Below are 23,326 nucleotides of genomic sequence, written 5' to 3' on the forward strand. Positions count from 1 at the left end.
GAAACTCCCTTCTATAAAAACTCCCTTCAGTTTGTCTATAGAGGCTCTTTTTAGCTCGCTTATGGAATCCCTTTATCTTCCTTCAGTTTCTCTATAAAGACCACCTGTAGTCAATTTCTTTTTCCCACATTTTGCAACTCCCCTGCTGCTTATATCCCAAATTGATCCTTATGTTTTGACATCTGCAATTGGCGTAAGCCGCATCCTTTATTTTCAATGTCACACTTATTTTATAAGCTGCTCACAGCTCATAGAATATGAAAATCCCCCAACAGAAATTGCTGCAAGCAATTCTCTACGGTTGATGTGTGTGAACTTTTAAAGGGGCCTTCAAAAAGGTGGTTGGTGCTATCAACAGATTTAACAACATTTAACTTTGTTGGTGATAGTGCAACAACAAAAACAATACAAATTGCAATGTGAAAATATGCTCGAACAGCAATCACAACAATGATATTATTGTCCTCCATGGGCATTTTTGTTAAATTGGATTCCATTTAGTCCCCAGCCTACCGTTCTCATACTCCTCCTTCTCTCATAGTTTGGGGACGAGCTTATCATAGAGAATCCTCATCGGCACATCAGCAGCATTGTCATCGTCATCATCATCCGCACATGTATATGTTACAAGGCGGCATGACATGGTATTGCAAGTCAAGCCAAGCATGTGCGTATACCTTTTTTCCTTTTAAACAAATGGGTGGCAAAATTCCGACCTATGCAACAATAAAAAACAGGGGGCCCAGCACCCTATTATTGTATTTGTACGCCTTGCCAATACACGGACGAACATCGGCGAACAGAATACAGAAATATAACCTGAAATCCATTGCATTCAGAGATTTTTTTACAACACACTAGGCTTGAATTGAGTGAGATGGTTGTTCTGGTTGTTGCTGCCGTTTCAGTGAATGGTTGGATAAAAGCTACACTCATACATATGCGTATCTTTACATACTCGTACATACTTATGCAGATACAAATATGCTATGGGCCTGTACTACGCTACGCTATGTCATACATAGTCCATAAAATGAGAAGATTTATTTTACCGCCGTCACCTTTTTGCTGTTCTCCTTACCTCACCCCTCTTGTTTTCTTGCTTCCCCCCATAATAGTACGTGGTATATGATTTTTCTCAACGTCTGGCGAATTTTTCTGTGCGCCGATTCCAAATAGATACAATAGTAAAAATTGTGTGTCAGTGAATTCACTGACGTGACTGTGCGTGTCTGTGTGTCTGTATTGAAAATGGTGGGAACAAAAAATTGAGGTAGGCATGAAACCGTCTCAGCACGTTTACTATGAGGCTTTTTAAAGGGGATGGGAAGAAGGTACATAGATTGTTTTTCTTTGGGACTCTCACAAGCTATGACATCTTGTTGCTGTTGCGTATGGGAATGAGAATTTTTGAGGTAAAGAAAAAGAAAAATGTAGGTATAATTTTAAGCCGGAAAATATTCACATAAATTAACATTATTTCAAGTTTCACTTTTGATCAAAATTATTTACGATTATAAATTCATTCTGCCCTCAGCAAAATAATAAAGACTTTAAGGACCTTAGCTTGTCTAAAAGGCTTACCTATATAGACAAATCACAGATAAATCCCTATATAGACTAATCCCAGGCCTTTATCTCGTATAATATATGTATATATATATGTATATATATATATATATATATATATATATACAAGACCTCAGATTTCCTGAAAAGACTTCCTGATTTTAGCAGATATATATAAGAGACTTCGTGGTATTCTGCTCCGCCTTGTCTTTATGTCATATATAACTCCCTCGTATCTTCATCTTTATACCGACTATTTTTGTAAAGACTCCCAGGTTTTGAACTCGTTTATAGAGCCCAAGCCTTTAGTTCGTAATCCTAGACCTTTAGCTCGTATTGAAGATTTCCTGGACCTCAGTTTGTCTGTCAAGACTCGCTATTTTCACCCGGCATAAAATTGGGTCTCACATTTAGCTCACCATGATATTTAGTCTATAAGAACCTCTAGCCTTCATCTCTACACAGATTCCCTGACCTGAACCTTACCTGGCCTTCAGTTTGTCCATAAAGCAGAAGCCTTTAACTCTTCAGCATAGTTGTGACCTAAATCTCTCCTATGAATACCCTCTTCCTTTCTACAAGCACATTTGTTCTTCCATTAAGACTATCAATTTGGTCATTCGGCCTCATAAATACTAATTTCTATAGCTCATTTAATAGTTCTCGTTCAAAAATTCCTTCAGTTCGTTTATAAATTCTGCACTTAAGTCGTCTACTACGTATGCCCAGACTCCCTTTAGCTCGTCTATAGAGTCTCCTTTACCATCATCTATAGATTAGGCTCGCCTACTCCTCAAATTGCTATTGAAGACGTCTTTCTTCAGCTCCTACTCATTTTGAGCACGTCTATATATGCTTCCTTTTGACTTATGGATATTCAATTAAGGCCTCCTATTAAGATCCCTTCAGTTCGTCTGTAAAGACTCTATATCAGTTCACATGAAAATACTCCCATCAGCTCGTCTATAAATATTCACCTCAGTATGTTTTTAAAGACTCCCCTCAGTTCGTGCATAAAGGCTATCTTCAGTTCGTTTCGGAAGACTGCCTTCAGTTCGTTTAGAAAGAGCCCATTCGATTTGTCTATAAACAATCGATTCAATTTATCTATAAAGTTCGTCTATAAAGATTTCCATCAGCTCAACTTTAAGGATTTGCTTCAGCTCGCTTCCTAAACTTGTCTATTAAGACATCCTGCTTCGACTAATTCGGCTAATAAAGACCCCTTATTCAGCAGGACTCTTTCAGCTGCCTTATTGGGTCTTCCTTCTCGTGGCTCATCTATAAAGACTCTAGTTTTTAGGTCTATAACATCTTTCGTCGGGTTTTCTATTCAACCCATTTGGTTCTCCAATAAACACTTTAATTCTGCCTCAGCTCATCTGTAATGACTGATCACTCTTCTGCTTTCCACTTCCACGGACTTCTCTTTTCTTCGGTCTTCTATTAACTTGTTTGTCTATTATTCTTCCATAAGGACTTCCTATACTTCAATGTATTCAGATTTGCATCCAATTAGTCTCTCGAGTAGTCAATTTGATCCTCCGTCCTCAAACAGTTTATGTTACCTCTGGTCGAAGGACCAAATTCTGTTAATTGGAAATTATTCCTCTGTAAAGACTCTCTGTAAAATAAGTGCTCTTTGCCCTTCCGAAGTCTATTAGGTATTAAATAATTAACACCGAAATAAATCAAATTGGTCCTTTGTTCTCAAACAGGTGATATTAGCTTTGATCGAAGGACCAAATTCTGTTAATTGGAAATTATATTATTCGTCTGTAAAGACTCCTTGTTCGATAAATACTCTTTGTCTTTTTGGTTGTTCTATTATTCGTCTATGATGACTGCCTTTTCACGTCACCTCTGGTCGAAGGACCAATTTATGTTAATCAATGTTAAAATTTAAATAAATTAGCAATGTAATTTGTATGTCGCATAGTTCGATTTTTGTATCTACTAATCAATTTGGTCCTTCGTCCTCAAGTAGTTTAACCCACTTGAGTCCTTTGTCCCCAAGTAGGTTATGCCATCTCTGATCGAAGGAAAGTCAATTTGGTCCTTCGTTCTCAATTGATTAACGTCACCCCTGGTAGAAGGACCAAATTATGTTAATCATTGTTCAAATTTGAAAAACAATTTTTTACCTAAATTTGTTGAGTTATTTGAAATAAAAAAGAAACAGTTCGCTCCATTTTATAAATCTGTTGCGAGCGAATATCTGCCATTATGCATAAATTCCATTTGTTGTCTTTAACGTATTTTTATTCAGTCCTTTTGTTTATCATCTGCAAGGCAAAGTTCACTGCTGACCCAAAACATGTTTGCGAAGCAATGTGTGGCAGCACAACACGCGTGACTCATATATATTTCGTTTTGTTTTTTTCGTGGTATTTTTACACCCAAGTTTTGTTTATGAAAAGGGTTCACACTGGGCGCTGCAAGGGATTTACTACGTACATAGCCACCACCACCACCGGAAGCCACGGAAACCAAAGTTTTTTTCTCTGGGTGATTTTTTTTTTTTTGCATGATGGACAGGTAATATTGAAATGTCGGTTGTTTATTTTTATTCTTCAGCTCATGTATTTTCTTTTGGACATGCTTCGGTGGCAATGTTCGTTCGATATCAACAAAACATATGACTGACTGAACATTCTGAAACAAGTTTTGCAATTCTGCTGTCTGGAATGTCTGAATGAAAAAAAAGTTACAAAATAATAACAACAACAGCAGCGTTGCACACATGGATGGTTTACCTTGAAATATTCTTGTTTTTCCTTTTGATCTCAACCGGAGGAGTTCATTATAGGTTGTACATAAAAAAACAAATTCTTTACCCTCTTACTCAAAAGTTTATCTCTACACATCGTTATGGAATGTATGGTTTCTTATTTGTGGCACTCGTTTTCTGTGACAAGAATTTATATTTCTTACACCCAATATAATTTAAGCAGGAAATTGCAAAGTTCCGATGTGTTTATGGCTGATTTATTATGGTGAGATTGAGCTCGAAGGACCAAATTAAATAGCTTGGTTTGTGTCAATGGTTAATAGTCGTAATTTCAAATGTAATTAAGACACAAACCAATATAATTACCAATGAAGAACCATGTATATGTTTTCTATAACTTCCATATCTGATGAACATAAAAATATTTAAGGACAGGAGCTCAGTTTCCATGTGCAGATAACTTTTGAGGACCATGTCTTCCCAAAAGTAAGAATACACGCCATTGAGTGCAAACATTGTAAGTTCACACAAAAAAGTCTTGATTCATTTGCCCGCTTAATTTTTCAACGTTCATTATCACACTTCCCGTGGGCTAGACTCTGACAAATATTGTTGTCAATAGAATAATGGTGAAGGGGAAATCTAGCCTAAGGAAAATCATATTTGGTCCTTCGACTTTATTTTCAGTGGGTTAGATTTTGACGAAAATGCTTGATTTCGCACGTTTATCTTGTACATCGTAGGACCCATCAATTTCATGTTTAAATGCCAATCAATTCCACCTTTTAGGACCCACCAATTCCACGTTTATACGCTAACCTCACAAAATAGTGGTGTAGGGGAAATCATATTTGGTCCTTCAACTTGATTTTCAGTGGGCAAGATTCTGACGATGTTGATGTCCGTGTGTAGATGGTATAACCCGTGGTTAATTCAACGCCGTAGATCTTTCGGAGACATTTTCTCTCAAATACTTCAAGAGGTGCCTCATCTGCTTGCGCATTAGCAATGCTTCAGATCAATACACCAGCGCAAACACAAATATGTGTTTTTTTTGTTTTTTTGTTCCTTTTTGGTCCTTCGAGTTCAATAGCCAAATAGGTCGGGACTGAAACTTCAAAGGTGCCTCATCTGCTTACACAAGTACCCATGCTTCAGATTCATACACCAGCGGGGGTAGTAGACATTTTGTCGAATAGCTGACGAACACCATATTTGGTCCTTCGACTAGATTTGTAGTGAGGTAGATTTTGATGAAAATTGTTTACTACGCATTTTCCCTGAGATCTTTTAAAGGAATATTATGAGGCAGTTTTTCCAAATTTCTTTATTCAATCAAAGTGGGTGGTGTGTCGTCATTTTAAAAAATTTACGTCAGTCGAATGACTAACATTAATTTATTTTCGAGGCACGAGCTTTAATGCTTTAGGGTTACGTGTTGTGACTTATTAGATAAGCAAAGAAAAGAAACTTAGTCTGATCGAAGGACCATAAGGCAATAATTAGGGGCTCCATCAGAGCCAGCGCAAACACAAATATGTGTTTTCGTTGATATATCACGATGAGATTGAACTCGAAGGACCAAATTCAATTGCCAAATATTATAGGAGGAACCAGAAATTCAAGAGTTGCAGACGAAAGCCATATTTGGTCCTTCGACTTGATTTGCAAGGGGGTAGATTTTGACGAAAATCGTTGACTACGCGTTATTTGTCCGAGATCTTTTAAACAAATATTATGAGGCAGTTTTTTTTCAAATTTTTTTGCCCCAATCAAAGTGTCTGGTGTCCTCTTTTTAACAATTTACGTCAGTCGAAGGAGCAACATTGATTTATTTTCGAGACACAAACTGTAATGCTTTAGGTTGATAAGAAAATAAAATAAACTTAGTGTGATCGGAGGACCATAAGGACCATAATTAGGGGCTCAATCAGTTTAACAGTTAACTAATAAGATATTTGTAAGAATTCCGTAATGTACATTCTAAATCGAAGGACCAAATTAAAGATACTACATATAGTATACAATTCAAAACGTAGCGTGCTAAAGAAAAATCTCATTCATTTTTAATTAATATTTTAGTATATATTTTATGATATTGATTTTCATGTATCATCTACCCGACATACTTCTCAATCTACCTCCTTCCCTCTTTACCATCCCATTGTATTCACAAGATTTATTTCTTCTCAGCAGTCTCAGCAGTCTCAGCAGTCTCATTTTGTTTTTTTCTTTTGTTCAAACCATTACAAACTTACATGATGCCATTTATGACTGGGAGCTCATGTATTTCTACAAGTGGATGGCACATTCGCGCCATTTTTTTTACGATTCAGTATGCCTGTAAAATTCTGTCAAAGTAGAAATAAAATGAAAAGAAAAAACGAATGAACGAACAGAAATACATAAACAAGATGTTCAACAAGAATATAAAAAAGCCAACAACCTTGCATGGTCGTTGGTTCTTTTTTTTTGCGATGATTACGGCCCCAGCATCCTTCTGTTTTGTATTTTTTTGTGGAGGACATTTCAAGAGTTCTAGATGTGTGTGTATTTCCCCCCTTTTCTTATTTTGTTTTTATTACGTTAAAGGTGTTTGTAAATACATATATGGGTTATTACAGGGTATTATTTGCCTTCCAACACATGGCTAGAGTGATTTGTGTAACATATTCGAAAACACCTGAGGAAGCCTAGATACTTTTGAAAATTATGGCTTACAAAAAAGACAAGTAAACGAAATGTTTAATAGAAAAAAGGGACTGGCTATTCTCCATAGAAAAATTGTTGGTCTAACTTAAGTTCGGCTGAAACATTTTTCCAATAGGGCAAACATCGCAAAGACCTCAGTTTGATTTCTGTATTTTTTCTTTAGGTAAAGTACCGAATCACAATCTGGAAGAGGTGTTTCTTTTATAGAAACATCTCTATTCCCTATAAAAATGATGAAGACTTTAGTTTGAGCTATTCCTTTAATAGAAAACCTTTACGAGATCCCAAATTCGTCACAGTTATTTCTTCAATAGAAAAACACTAGACCTGCAGTCAAGACGAAATATAGGTTTTAAGCATGAGCATATTCGCTCCGCAACTACTGCTACCTACTTCAAAAAATAAATCCCTTATATAGCAAATTAAGTGAATCTAAAATCACTCGAATAGACTTGCCTTACAACCTTTGAAACCTGATCAGATTGGTCCTTCGAGCGGAGCATCAATGCTAAAAATGTGGCTTTCATTCGAAGGTTTGTTCGAGAATTAAAGATAAAGGATAAACAGATTGAAAAGAAATCCCATTAAGTCATAGAAAATCGTTTCTTAGATTTACAGTTGATTAAAGAGGTTCAAAATAATTCCTATTCCACACTTTTAAGTCAGAATTATTTGCAATTTAGTAGTACCACAGGCAGCAAATATTGAAGTAAACCACATAGTGAAATCTTTGGATATTCTGTTAATGTAACTCGCTGAGGATTTGTTTATTCGGATTTTATTTGAACAGTGTTCTAAGGTGGTTCGATTGGTTCACTTTGCAAAAAGTTCCATAGTTCCTTTTAGTTCAATCCTACACTGCGCCTTATTCGTTCAATATATGGAGAAGATCTAGATGAAAGATTGAATCAAAAGAAACTAGTTCCATTTTCCTCACAACGTTCATTTGGTTCTCGTTCACCTAGTTTATTTTTATTCTATCATTCATGCAGATCTTTCTGAACTGTGGAACTAGTTCCTCTATATTTCCATCGTACACGTCATTTAATGTGGTCATCCCAAATCCAAAGAACATGGGAGGAAAATGAACTAGTTTCTTTTGATCAAATCGTTCATTCAGATCTTCCTGTTCATAGACCAAATTAAATTACGTGTACGATTCAACATAAATGAACTATGGAACTCTTCCTTTTGTGGAGCGAACAGATCGAAACGTTCTACTCGGATTGTGCCAGTCGTGCAACCGCGGTCGAACGCAAAAGGGCTGCAATTTATCACGATTTCTAACACTATCACAATTGGAGTTGCAGCACTTGTTGTTAGTTGCATATCAAGAGCCTGGAGAATCCGATTTGGTCCAAATAGCGATATCTCGCCGCTGAATTGGTTCGACATCCAAAATCAACAGAATCAATCATTTAGTTCCACATTTCCGTTTAGTTCACGCCAGAACTTGATGAACGAAATAGTCGTAGTTAGTTCGATCGTTTCATTTGGGGAATAGTTCCTTTGAACTAGTTCATTCCGGAACGACATAAATCTACTTCTTTAAGAAATGATAAGTAACATTTCATTTTGATTCAAATATTTTGTCAATAGAAAAATATCACAACGACCTTAGTTCGAACTTTAAGCTAAATATATGTTAATATTGAAAACCCCTGCTACGATTGAACATCGAAACACCCATATACCAATAATGCCGTTAGATCTTATTCTATTTCTCTTGTCACACAAACATACAAATATAAACCTAGGATTTTGCTTATAAGCTGCGAGTAGTTTTTCTTAGTGAATAGCGTTGATAGATAGATTTCATACATCACCTGCCGAGTACTGGTATTTGTTGCTATATCATCTTATTTTAATCTTTTCAATCTTAGTTGTATCTACCAATATGGCGCTTGTGTATTGCTTTAATGAAAATAAATATATTTCCTCAGATGAGTGTGTGTCAGCTCAGGAAGATAAGTCTTAACGCCCCTTTTGAAGGGTACTTGAACTGCTGTATAAGTTTTCATTTAATTCTACATTAGGGTAAAACTAATACCTCTTAAAATATGTCAATGTTTTGAGACGCAAATTATTTTCTTATATATAAGTCCTGATGATCTCTCTTTCCACCCTTATATGCATTTCTGTCTTCATATATCGAAGCTCTATGGCGCGGAAAATATTATGATGACACTTGTTTGAGGGTGTGATTCAATTTCCTCGTGCCAATTTAAAATGGTATTAAGGAAATCGCGAAAGGATGTTTGGTTGACGAATATCAATACAGCTAGAAAGTATTGAAAATTGTAAATCAGGGTGTGTGCGAACGGGAAAAGTGAAGTGGTGCAAAAGTTTGAATATTCAGTAGAATATTAAAATGATTTGCCTTAAGAAATTCGTTTGGTTTGCCACATGACTGCGCCCTGTCATGAAAATGTATTCGATTTTTCAACCTAGATTGAAACATTTCGAGAATGTAGAAATGCATAAGACCTCTGCAAGGATGTATAATGATTTCATAGATGCTATATCTAAAAAATCGCATGTATAATTTCTTCGTAATGCTGTTACTCCTTTTGCATATATTTTGCAAATATAATTATTGAAGTTTTCGGCATTTTCTTTGTCCTTTAAACGAAGTTACCCACGAAGTACTTTCTGAGTCATAAACAGGGATGATTAATCACATTGATAGGTCGAGTGTGAAACCTATTGAAACCACATTTTGGCACATTCATATTTTAAATTCGTGTCGCATCTCACGATATATAGCATCATTTTCTAGAGTTGAGTTGATCCCTAACGAAGTAGTTCAAAGGAACTAATCGGCAAAATGAACGATCAGTACGATGTTTTCATCTAGATCTTTCCGTTCTTTGAATGATTTACCTGACGTGTACGAAGGGGAGATTCAACTAAAAAACGATCGTGAGATAATAAAGAAGCGAAGTAACATTGTCAAGAGTCGTTCCGGAAACTGAATTTCAAAACAAATATTCTGCAAAAGGAACGACCGGTACTAGGTCCAATTGTTATTTTTTTGCTCTCATTCACCTAAATTCTTTTGATCCAATAGTTAATATAGATCTCTCCGTTCATTGGACGTATTAACTGAAGTGTACGAAGGAGAGCGATTCAACTGAATAAAATATATATAAATGATACCGAATAAGTACTATGGCCCAAAGTTGATTCATCCGGAGCGAAGGAAGGAACATATCAATTAGAGGAACGATCGGTACTAGGTTCGGTTATTTCGTTCATCTATTTCCCTATTTTTGATTCAATCGTTTATCTAGACCCTTCCGTTCTTTGAACGAATGACCTTACGTGTACGAAGGAGCGATTCAACTAAAAACTATCCTGAGATAATCAACTTCTTTATAATATACCATTGCCTAGAGTTGAGTCGTTCCGGAAAGAACAAGTTCAAATGAAATATTCTCCAAAAGGAAAGACCGATACTAGGTTCATATCATTTGTTCATCCAGGTCATTTTGCTTCAATCGCTCGTTTTTTATTTCGTTCACCTAGTTCCCTTTGATCCAATAGTTCATTAGACGAATAAACTGACGTGCTCAAAGACGTGATTTTTATATTATTATCCAGATTTAAGTCGTTCCGTAACGAACTAGTTCAAATGAACTGTTGTGCAAAAGGAATGATCGGCACTAAATCCAGTTCTTTCGTTGACCTAGCTCCCTTTGCTGAAGACGATCAGTTGTTGCTCTCGGTTACTTAGTTTCTTTTGATACAATCGTTGATATAGATCTTACTGTTCGATTGAACTAAAATGGAACTAAATAATTTTCCGAAGCTGTTGTGAAAAAAGGAATGATCGGCACCAGGTTCAGTTCTTTCGTTTATCTAGTTCCTTTTCCTGAAGACGATCAGTTGTTGCTTTCGTTCACCTAGTTCCTTTTGACAGAATCGTTGATATAGATCTTACTGTTCGATTGAACTAAAAAAATTTCCGTAGCTAACCAAAAAGGGATCGAAGTGCTTCTGAAAAAAGGTTGTTCAATTGTACTATTAGCTGACAAGCCCCATTTTGGAAATATACAGCCCAAAGTCACTTTTTGTGGTTGAATTTGTTCTTTCAACATTCAGTCTTGATTTTTTTACTTGTTTATTTCCTCTCCAACTCTTTTAAGAATTATGGACTAGAAAGGACATTTCATGACGAAATTTTGACTTATCTGAAGAAACCTACATTTTGTCCAGTATCCGGAGATCGACAAGGAGAAGAGAAATATAAGATCTCTTCCCACAGAAGAGGTAACACCACAGTTTACAATGGGCGATATTGCAAGTTTCATCCGTTGGGCTAATTTATCGAAAGCATTGAACCTTGACGAACTCTCTGTGGCAATGATGTACAAGCTGGATAAACCAAAAGGAGTTGAATACCTGACTAAAATATTTTTTTTTTTTTGACTAGCCACCTACATCATTCCCCAAGCCTGGAAAATTGGCAGGGTGGTATGAATATGAAAACATACGGCACGAAATCTTCGGCCACATTCTTCACCTCATGAACTGCGAAGAAAAAAGCCTTTGAATGAACAGGTCGAGAGGTATACAATTCCGATTACCAACTACACCAAATTGCCGTGGTCATACTCGTGCGCACAAACCACAGTTATCTTTGACAAGTTGAAAAATAGGAACATGGTGTTCAAGTCGCTTGCCGGTAGCACTAGAGACTCAGATCTTTGTTCAGACCTTATAAAGAGATAGGTCGGTCTGTGGTCAGGTATTCGGTGCCAGTGGGTCTGCGAATACTAGCAATAGCAATGACGAAAAATATTCAGACCTGCCAGAACACCGCTTTGAAAATGCAACGGGATGCCTCCCCATGACACCTGTTCGCCATCTATATTATTCTTCCTTTCTGGTCAACCCAGAAGTAGCCTTTCCTTGCAGTAATTTATGTCGCCTGCTTGATCAAGATATTGAATGGAAACCCAGATATTTAGTTGATACGGGAGCGAATTTAATTTTGTATATTCTGAAAAAAAAAAAAACAAAAAACATTTGTATGCTTCAAACCGAACGCCGATCAGAATGACAAAAAAACCCTTTCCATAAATTTCAGAATGAATCGAACTTCATATGTGCTAATATATAAAAATCTATTATTAGATCATAATGTGGAGCTCAAGTAACAGTATTTTTTGAAGTTAGTAAAATTACAGTATTTAATAAAGGAATTTGGATTAGGTTTAGAAGGAGTGATTCCTATAGGAGGCCATATAGTCTCTAATTCAAATGAAGGCGATAAACTGCTGTGGAAGAATGCTCAAAAGAATGAAACAAAGGAACTTCAGAAAGAATACAATTATTCCTCATTTTTAATTAATTTTTTCTCTTTCGAGTCGAGCCTAATAACCTAAGTTTTGCACTGAAAAGGAATGCCTGGGGAAGAACCTATGCACACAACATTATGCGACTCGTTTTGTCGTTGGTTAAGCGGCTAATCACGCATATTGGGATATGTGGTTTTACAAAGGTCGTATGTAGATAACTTGAAATTAATGCGATGTTGCACCTACAGATTTTTTTCAGAGAAACTTCTCGTCATCACTGGGAAACAGTTAAAATTTAAATTCAATTTCCTAATAAAAATAATGAATTATTATATTGATGGAATCACTTTACTATACCCACTATATTTCCACTAAGTGGACACGGTGGTACATTTTTTTAATGATTATTTCTTTAAAATGGCTACACCTAAGTGATATATGCTTAGATGCCTATCAGAAGGCAGAAAACAATAATTGGCGATAACAATCTTCATTCGAACATATCAGTGAGAGTTTTTTAACACAGTTAATGATTAGAAACTTATGTTGTTGGTTGTTTGGTACCGAACCGAACTCCACACACACACTCAACGTGCAACTAGGTAACCGGTCGGCCGAAGAAAACATAGAAAAATCTAAGTAAACCTACATTCAGCGGAGGCTAACTACAACCGAGATTGTTGTACTTCAATTCGTCTTCTTCTAATCCTAGTCAAAGTCATTGATACCACACAGTCAATCCTTACAGGTTTTTATTAAAAAAGAGAAAAAATCCTCATACTTATCTACCTCTAGCTACCCACTCACATAAAACCATGCCTTGAAATGGTGGTTAACTTCGTGTTGTTGGATTTCATTTTTTTATAATTCCTTCTCTTCTTCATACTAATACTCCAACTCATGTGAATGCCTGAGTATGTTTGTCTGTGTTTCTGTATGGGGGTTTTAGAATTTTTCTGTTGAGTCCCACAATGAATCTCAAAACATAGAGGCAGCACAACGCATGGTCGGTTGGTCTTCTCGGTCTTTTTCTTCTTCTTCTTCTACAACTTTTCATAGCCATTCAGCCGCTCAGTTATCAACGATTGTTGTTAACCATGTTAAGCTAGTATTACCACCATCATCTTCTCCGCACACAACAAAAAGAGAGATGAAGAAGCACGTGTGTTCTATGTTATACCTCCGCGTGAGTGTGTGTATCCATGTTTTGTGTCTTCGCAGTGCGTATGTATGCGACTAAACAGAAAAAATATACTCTACTCAATAGGCCTGCTTGCTGCCTACCAGTCAGAGTCATTTTTGTCTACTCCGCTGCTTGTATTTATCGTTCATTGTGGTCTGCTGAAAATTCTGAAAGCCTGGTATTTTCTGCTCATCTTCATTTTCTAAACATCTAAACAACAGCGGGATGGCTGACTCATCCCCAACCAGTTTGTTTTCTAAGCAAGGTATTGTGGTGTTTTGTTTGTATCTTCATATTTTGTTTCCTCCTGCCCTCGGATATTTTGTTTGGATGGTGACTAGAATTGCTTAGCAATACTAATACAGTTACCATGGGTTAATGGTCTAAAGGCTAAAAACAAACAAGTCACTGTTGTGCCAGGCGAAAGACAATGAAACAATGAATGAAGAAGCTTTAAAATGCTCTACAGTGGAAACGAAAAAAATTCAGAACGCTGTATGAGAAGTCAGTGTATGTAAATGGGGTAATGACATTTTCCTCTTTTATACTTTTGATGTATAAATGTGGAAAATCACGTCCAAAATCGAAAAATAATCAAGTCTTATACATTCCCACATATCGTATTAAGAGAGCTACCCCTTCAATTCAAAACGTTGTTACAAGAATAGATATATAGATTCGCCAGCTGTATTATAAGTTGCTCTCGCCGGACCAAACTAACACTCTACAAGACGCTGCTACTACCCGTGCTGGTGTATGTGCTTGCGCAAGTAGATGAGGCAGTTCTAGGAGTGTTTGAGAGAAAAATTCTTCGAAAAATATACGGGCCTACCTCCGAACCAAGTACAACCTATACCCGGACATCGACATTGTCAGACATATCGAACTGATGGCTAGGTAATGTTGTCAGAATGGATTACGATGCCCTAGTTCAAGAGACATATAAAAGCGAGCCAAATGATAGTTTATGCAGAAGGAGAAGGCCACGATTTCGATGGACTCATCATGTGGAAAACAACATTTCGAAACAGGATGTGCCAAATTGGAAAACTACGCTTGCCGAAGAAAAAAGTCGACGATTTGAAGATCTTCTTCCACAAATACGTTGTTTTGTTTTAAGCTTAGACCCACAGATTAATTATTCGCTAACTGTATTATATCTGATATTGAAGCTCCGCGGCACAAGGGCACAAGGTCAGTGGTTAAAGCCGGAAGGGGCCTCTCGGGCCCTTCAATACCGGACGAGGATTCAGAAAATGTGACAGTTTGTCATGCGACCTTTTTTAAATCCTACTGTAGACTCGGACCCACTATGGAACTTAACTTCAAAATTACGGATGCTACTATGGTCTAAGTAACAAGACCAAACTCACACTCTACAAGACGCTGACACTACCCGTGCTGGTGTATGGATCTGAAGCATGGATACTTGCGCAAGCAGATGAGGAAGCTCTAAGAGTGTTTGAGAGAAAAATTATCGGAAAGATCTACGGCTCGATCTGCATCGACGGTGAATAACGTCGTCGAATGAGCAACTAGTTGTACCATGTATACTCGAACATTGACATATTTAGACGAATCGGGGTGCAGCAACTACGGTGGCTAGCTCAAAAGGCGTGGTAAAAGCGAGCCAACTGTTGGTTCACACAGAAGGGTAAAGCACCGAATTCGGTGGAAAGTTCAAGTAGAAGACAACTTTCCGGAACACGATACGCCTGAAAATCTTTTTTAATCTTAGTTTCTATTTCGTTAGGAGCGGTCGATAACTGGCGGAGAGCTCTGTAAGCGAATATTTTACTAAGAAAAGATAACTGACTATGAGTGATTGGAGTCTGTTTGTTTGAAGATTCCTGTAAACGGGGAGCTACTCGCTAAGAGCATCGAACTGGCTATGAGGAAGAAGAATTGGCTATGACATTGCCAAGGGTTAGGAGCTTGATTTTCACAAGACCGAAGCGTTGCATATTATTACCTCTTCCCGACACCACACATCTCATTTCTCAGAAAACTGAAAAATATACACGTATCGTACTTTAAAGCGAGTGGAGCATAGTCATGAGTTACCTTAAGCTATCAATAAGCTATCATGGGGCCGAAACGTTGTAAACTATCATTTGTATTGTCTTGAATTTGGTAAATTTGGAATTCGCATCGTTAAGGAGTACATAAGTGAAGTGAATGAGAATTACGTTCTTGTCCGAGAGATTGTCGATTGCCAACAAACACATCGAAGTTAAAGAATCCATGTAATGCTGCGTAAAATATATATTCTGTGGTCGTACTTTACTGTATAAAATAAAGAATTTAGGGAAGAGTTCATATAAATATTGAATTTGAAATACAGTTTTACGATTCGGCAAAATCGGAATATTCGTATGTATATACGATTGATATTCACGCCCAAGCCTTCCCATATAAAACAAATACAAGAAAGGAACGAGCTTGCAAAAATAGCATAAATACCACGTGGAAATGCTCAAAATGCTCGACAGACACCTTTCTTGAAGTACACAATAATTCTCATTCACTTCGTAGTACCATACGAATATATGTTCCACTTTTCCATTCCGAAGGGGTCGATCTCGGACTTTAACGAACTACGAGTGACGAATATGTGTGGCTTGTTCGCAGTCTCGTATACTGGTAAATGTTAACAAAAGTTCGGCCTCGCCCATAGCCAGCCCCACGCTCGTAGCTAGCTCCTCGCTCATAGCTAGCTCTACACTAATAACCACTAACTACTAACCGTACCCTGACAAACCCTAACAAGCCGACCAACAACGAGCCGGCATCAGCTAGCCAAGTAGCATCGAGCCGACTGTAGCCAGCCGATCACAACAAACCCGAATACTAATCGGCTAGTTGGAATACCAATCGGCTAGTTTCGAGTCGACATCACTTAACCGAGAACCCAAGAGCCGACTGTAACCAGACGGCTATTAACGATCCGATCTCCATACTCAGCTACCAATATCACGATTAAAAGATTCCAACCATCAACAGACTACCTCATATCCAAACTATTATTCATATTGTAAACACCAGAGTATATTATAATAAATATTGAAATCGTAAGCACTCGTGTTTTTAGTTAAGGTTTGTGGGTCCTTAGGTTGACCCTGACAGCGACTGAGCTTACTTCAGCCTTATTTTAAACTACTCGTTCTACGTTTTTTGCAAATAGAGAGCAGGACTTCTATGAGAGTGACATTATGCAGTTACCTTAAAAATGGGAACAAATCATTGAACAAAACGGTGCATAATTGGCCGAAATCCCAAGTATGCTAAATCGTTCATTTTGAATGAATGGAACAAAAGGAACTAAGTGATCATTTTGAACCATTCGTTCGACTACATCTTCTCTTTCATTTACTTCTACCAGCGCATATAGTTCAAAGGAACTATTCCGCAAAATGAGTGATCGGTACTAGTTCCACCCTTTTTGTTTATCTAGTTCCTTCTCTAGTCGTTGATTTGGTTCTCATGTATCTAGTTAATTTTTGTCTAATTGTTTATTTAGTTTTACCAGATCATAAAAATCGATCAGTTCATATCCACTTGGAAAAGTGGAAGCATCGACTGTACCAATTACTAATGAGGAACTAAATTAATGAACTAGTTCCTTTTGCTGAGTGAACCGAAATTGATCAACTCTATCACGTTCCCATTTATGGACACATAATTTATTGCTTCTGCTCACTTCAATTTCTCACGCTCTAATTTAATTGTCAAGCTTTCTTTTCCATCCTTGCCAAAATAATTCGTTCGACTATGAGTCTCACTCATCATCCTACAAGGCAATTAATCTTTGGTAATTTAGATTAAGCATCAGTTGTTGTCCTTTCTATTTTGCTCCAATAAAACGGAATCAAGAACATCAACTACAAAAAAGAGCGATTAAATGGCAATAAGCGAATTAAGAAAAACTAAATGCCAACCCCGAAACGAGAAGAAAAAATACTAAAAATCGTGATTTTAATAAATGGATCGTCATCATTTGAAAGTCATTTGTGCAACCATGCCAAGCTCCTCTTTAAGATATTAAGATGCGAGGTGAGAGGTGAGGTAGTTGTGCTACGGAGGGAGCAAGAAATATAGAAAAGTAATCTGTAACACCTTTAACATTCAGTCATGTTTAGGAAAAAAATAACATTTGTGAATGTTGGCATTTTTTGTTTTTGTGGTTCCATTCGGATGGGAGAAGTGTTGTGGGGAGGGAGAGTAGTGCAATCAATGCCATAGATACCCTAAACATGAATTAAATTACCCACCTTTTATTTCACTTTAGTGAAAGACATGGTAATATGATCAACCAACAACCTCCTCTTTAGCCATGATCTCCGCTTTTGCTGTTCCTCTCGGTGTGGAGCAACCAGAACTAGCTGCTTCGTTGGCGGCATTTGTTTTCTTACCGCAACGTTGATTTTGTCGTCTAAGTTTAGCATCAATGTCTTCGTCAGCAGCAGCATCATCATCATTGTCGGTTCATTTTTTGTGCTGTAGTTTGCTTGCAGATGTAGGTCTTCTGGATGATGATGGTGCTGTTCCGACCGGCAAACTATCTTTCTATCTATCTCATCCATTACATTCACCTATGGCCAATTTGAAAGTAAAGAAGATTGTTTGCACAAGGTGGGGGTAGACTGGGGGAAAAAGATGCAGGCTGGCATCAGGTGCAGGGGAGTTGAGAGGAGCTCGCCCAGCATGTTGCACTTTAATATTTCATTGTTACAAATGGCATGAAATTGTAAATTTATTACTACTCAATATGCAGTCGGACGTGGCAGTTAGTCATAGAATCACAGAAAAACGCCACATAACCATCAGTCCAACCACTACCACCACCAGCGTCATTCAGTCACCATCATCACCACTTTGTCTAGCTGTCAGTCAGTTAGCCAGCCAGACATTCAGCTACGAAGGAAAGCAAGAGCACCATAGTCTTAGATATAAAAAGGAAATATAATATGCAATGAATGCAGCAGCAGCTTACATGCCACAGTCTTTTCGGGAACCAAAGCCACTCAGCCTTTCCATTTAGTCAGGTACCCTCAGCTCGTAATGGATTTCCATTTCGCAAAAACAAGCTCCATTCAATTCTACTAGATTTCAAATAATTCAAATCTTCTTAACTCCTCGACATTTCTTCGGGGGATTAACATGAGAGGTAGCAGAGGTGCAACACTTTCTTTATTCGATTCCCCCAAACATTTTTTCGGGGGCTTTCCTTTGTTTTAATTTTGCCACATTCGTGAGTTGCATGTCAGCGCAATTCTTTTCTTTCTATGACAACAGCATGATGATGATGATGACGCTGATGCAGAAAGATTATGTTTTACCTTTGATTGTTTGGCCTTTGTTTCCATTCTTTTTTTTCTTGTTGGTGTTGTATGACTTGATTTGCTTGTTGCACCGAAATCGTGCAACAAGTTCAAAGAAAAAATAATGTTGGACGCCCTACATTTGTTGTTTCTTTTTTGTTTTCAAAAAAAATTATTAATTCATGTTCTCTTTTTTCCGCTTTCTTTACAGAATTTCTTCAGACTCCATCGTTTACGAAAATTGGGCTTAAGTGACAATGAAATTGCTCGTCTGCCACCAGATATACAACATTTTGAAAATCTTGTGGAACTGGATGTTTCACGTAATGGTAAGTTCGGAATTTCTTAAAGTATTTTTTGCTGTTTTGAAGGATAACTGTCAAATAATTTGAGTGAACCTATATTTTATAAGAAGTGACCATAATTATGGTGGGAACGCTTAAAATCATCTTTCGAAACTAACACATTGAAAGAAGTGAACAAAATTGGTGTGACCAACTCTATTCAGCAAAAGGAACGATCGGTACTAGGTCCGTGTTCTTTGTTCATTTAGTTTCATTTTGATCCAGTTGTTCATTTTGCACTCGTTTACCCAATTCCTTTGGATGCATGCATGATTCATCTAGAGCTTCTTGTTCAATTTATAATTTCATCGAATGAGCTCAGGTATACCAATAAACAATTGAACCAAAAGGGAATAAAAGGAACTATGGAACTTATTAAATAACCTAGTTCATTTTGAGGAGCAAAAGGAATAAAGTTTGAACCACGGCAGAAATGGGATCGCACAGCTATATATAACACAATTTCTTCCACGAAATAGATAAAGAAATACAAACTGTCCTATTTAGACGCAATAATAATTGGACTAGATAATAAACAGTATCTGGTAAAGTGGTTTCATTTTGGAAAATATTCCATAAAAGGAACAAATGGTGCTAGGTACGGTTATTCGTTAATCTAGTTCCTTTTGTGTAAGTGTTAATTTTTAGTTTCAATAGCCTAGTCGATCTTACCGTTCAGTTATCGAATTAACAAATGTGAACAAACTAAAATAAATATGGATACGAATTAATGAACTAGTTCCTTTTGCGCAGAGCGAACGGGCAATTATCGCGACATTTCAAGCATGAGACTGTCCAAACCTAATCAAAACTTCAATTGCTGGCGAAGTAATTAAAATGTATTAGACGGTTTTTGGGAAATGATTACGACGTAGTTGATACTACTAACTAATTAGTAGAATGATTCCTTTTTACAGAATCAAGAAAGCAGACATCGAAAGCATAAAAGACCGTTTATTCGCGAAATTGAGAAATTTGCCAAGCTGTCAACCCACAGTATCTTGTAGAGTTATGACGTTTCGAAACGAATTCGTTCAAATGAACTTTTTAGCAAAAGGAACAATCGTCCCGACTCTAACGTTCCTTTTGCTCCATTCGTTCAATTGTGCTCTATTCCAATCCTTGATATTAGGTCTGATAGTTCATGTTTGCTATTGTTTAATTTACGAAACGAAATTTTCCAACTCTAACACACATTTTCGTATGTAATGGGGAATAATGATGAACTGTCATATTTACCCAAACCCAAAAAAAAAAACACAGCAGCGTTGTTTCGGACTCAAACGACCTAGTTAAAAAAACTATTCTGCAAAAGGAACAATCGGTACTAGGTCTCGGTTTATTGTTTGTTCATTTTGCTCTCGTTCAACTAGTTCCATTTGTTCCAACCGTTCAACTAAATTTTCTCTTTCAATTAGTTCATTGACCTACCTAACTGGCGTGTCCCAATGAATAAATGAACCAAAATGAACTTTGGAACTAACTGAATGGTGATGTTTCATTTGAAGAGAGAACCGACATATTTTGAACCGCTTCAGGAACAACATTGTTCAACTCTAACACACAGTTCCGTGTATAATAGATAAACCCGATATGCTGCCATATTTAGTCGCAATAATAATTTGCCAAAATAATAACCTCAAGTCCGATTGACAATGTTGCTTTTTCGTCATTCATTATTTGGTTCTGCTTCTTCTATCTCCAGATTCAAGAATATTGCAACTTCAACGGGTTGCGTCCATAGCGAATTCGGCGATAGACGTGTCGTATGGTCCTAGTCCACATGCAGAACATGTGTTAGGTATCGAGTCATCAATTATTGCCCAATATGAATTGATGCGGTTGCACCATCCTAATCTTTGTTGAGCTAAGACTACTCGAGTTTGTCTGAGTAGCTGCTTCTCCTCTGCTGCGATGGATTGGCGGTGGTCTCCGATTATGGTATTCACGCAAGATTGCTCTACTGCCGGTGCGACTGCTTCAGTGTGAATACCATTCTTGGAAGGTTTCTTGATCTAGGGGTTCACGATTATAACTTTGGACCACTCTCTCTAGATCATGAAGATCTTCCTGACATGCCTGGGCGGGGGAGTCCTGTCAATAGGACTATGCCAAGGGATGTTCCTGACGATAGCTCCCAAGCAACATGTAATTGTGTCGATGGACGGGTAAGATCTTCGTCTCCTCATGAAGATGCTCCACAGGAGTCATGAGGAGACACCCTGTTGCAGTTCTCCGGGCAGCATTCAGGCAGATCCGGATATTTTTCCACTGCGTATCACTTGCATTCGCGAACCACACTAGCGCCACATAGCATGCCACTGAACGTCTGAGCCCAACGCTTTTGATGATTAACGTTATTGATGACAAGTGCAACGCCCTTCTTTGTAAATTGTGGTGGTACCTCCTCGGGACGGAGTGCCCTTATGTGACGTAGCACACCACTTTTCGACCTGTCATTCTGGGGGTGCTCTATGAATTGCCGGTTAAAATAACTCGCGCACCTCTGCGGGTCTGTCAAAGTTACATCGTTCACTGAACAGCCGTCCTGTCATCATTCCTTCTAGGATTCGAGAGTGACTTAACCATTGCCCACAATTTATTTGTTCCGGTGACAATGATGTATTGCTTCCGGTGGTCTAGTCACTTTTTTCCTTTGGTGGTCGCATACTACTAGTCTGTTGACTTCAAGGGTAAGTTCTCGTACCCTTGGGTATTCAGGGCTAGTACGACGGTGCTCTCACGCGTATTAGCCAATACGGTTGCTTATTCTGGGAAGTTTGGTCTTATTTCGGGTATTCGACCAGCAGGTATGAAGCGAGCGGCAGCAGCAGCGATGACTTTACGGAAATTCATCTCAGTTACCCGAGGATCTGAAGCGGTGATTGGTAAACTCTCTGAATCCAGGCCAATTAGCTTTCCTATTGTTCAGGAATGTACAGCTTTCAGAGGTTATGAAGTCTGGTGATCTGTTGACGGAGACGATAATAGGAAAGTGGTCTTAGCCGAGTGAAATGACGGGTTGCCAGGTTATGTCTCTTATCGGATCCTCTGCCACAATAGTGATGTGATTGGTAAACTCTCTGAAACCGGGCCAATCAGCTTTCCCATGATTCAGGAAAGTACGGCGTTTAGAGTTTTTGAAGTCTGGTGCTCTGGTGACAGAGACGATGATAGGAAGGTGGTCTGAGCCGAGTGAAATGGTTATGTCATTTATCAGATCCAGTGCCACCACGGTGATGTCTAGCCAGCTGTGACAATCCCCTCTTATCCTCGTGGCGACATGCTCATAAATCATGCAAAATGTTGAGCTATCAATTTGCTCGGCCAGAGCTGTACCCCTCTGGTCACTACCTAGGACGGGCATTGAAATCCCGGTAAATAACGCGGCGTACAGCTATTCATCGGCGGTATATAAACATTTAGTACCTCTACCTCGGCAGTCCACACTTGACTGCTACCATCACACATTCTATGCATGGGTCACTAGAGTCTAGTTCAAGCGGGATAGGTTTGTACTGGACAGAGTGGTGTAATAAGAATGCATGTCCCCCACCTCCGCTTCTGGGACGATCCTTCCGCACAACGTTGTAACCATCGCAATGCTGCAAGCTACAGTTCCCGGTTAACTTGGTTTCCTGGATCGCACCGACCATTATTCTCCTTCGACTCATAAACTCTATAATTTCGCTGATTTTGTTGCAAAGACCATCGCAGTTTAACTGCAATAACGCGGAGCATTTTCTATGCGCGGAACAGCAATATGTGGTGCTAAATGCTCCGCGTTTTGCTGTTGAGGAGACTGCGAGTGTATCTCGTACTTCGACGATTCAGATAATGAATCGGACGACGACTCTTGAGACACACTGGGAGACGTGCTAGCGCAGCATGAAGCGACGTACCTCTTTTCGCAGTATTCCTGGATCCGGTTCAGTCCAAAGCAACCTCGAATATGCACCCATTCTCCACATTCATTGCATCTCACTGAGATTGATCTATGGTAGATGCGGTTTCTGGAAACACTTATTTTATAGGAAGTAATCAAAAAAATAGTTGGTACGTTTAAAATATACTGTAGAAAATAAAATTTTATATGTGACCAAAACTAGAGTTGACCAACTCTATTCAGCAAAAGGCACGAACGGTACTTGGGCTCTGTTCTT

The 23,326-nt window shown here is 38.1% G+C and overlaps 1 protein-coding gene across 1 annotated transcript in view; it reads left to right on the top strand.

The window, feature by feature from the left end:
* The window catches only part of LOC133328716 (protein lap4-like), a 151,082-nt gene that overhangs the window by 25,212 nt on the left and 102,544 nt on the right, over positions 1 to 23,326 (top strand). Inside the window, exon 2 of the mRNA XM_061537260.1 lies at positions 19,031 to 19,148. Coding sequence (XP_061393244.1) covers positions 19,031 to 19,148 — 118 coding nt within the window. The remainder of the gene's footprint in view (positions 1 to 19,030; positions 19,149 to 23,326) is intronic.

This window comes from Musca vetustissima, unplaced genomic scaffold, assembly GCF_032173495.1.
Source record: "Musca vetustissima isolate MV318-11 ecotype Yass unplaced genomic scaffold, APGP_CSIRO_Mvet_v1 utg21219, whole genome shotgun sequence".
NCBI classification, from domain to species: Eukaryota; Metazoa; Arthropoda; class Insecta; order Diptera; family Muscidae; genus Musca; species Musca vetustissima.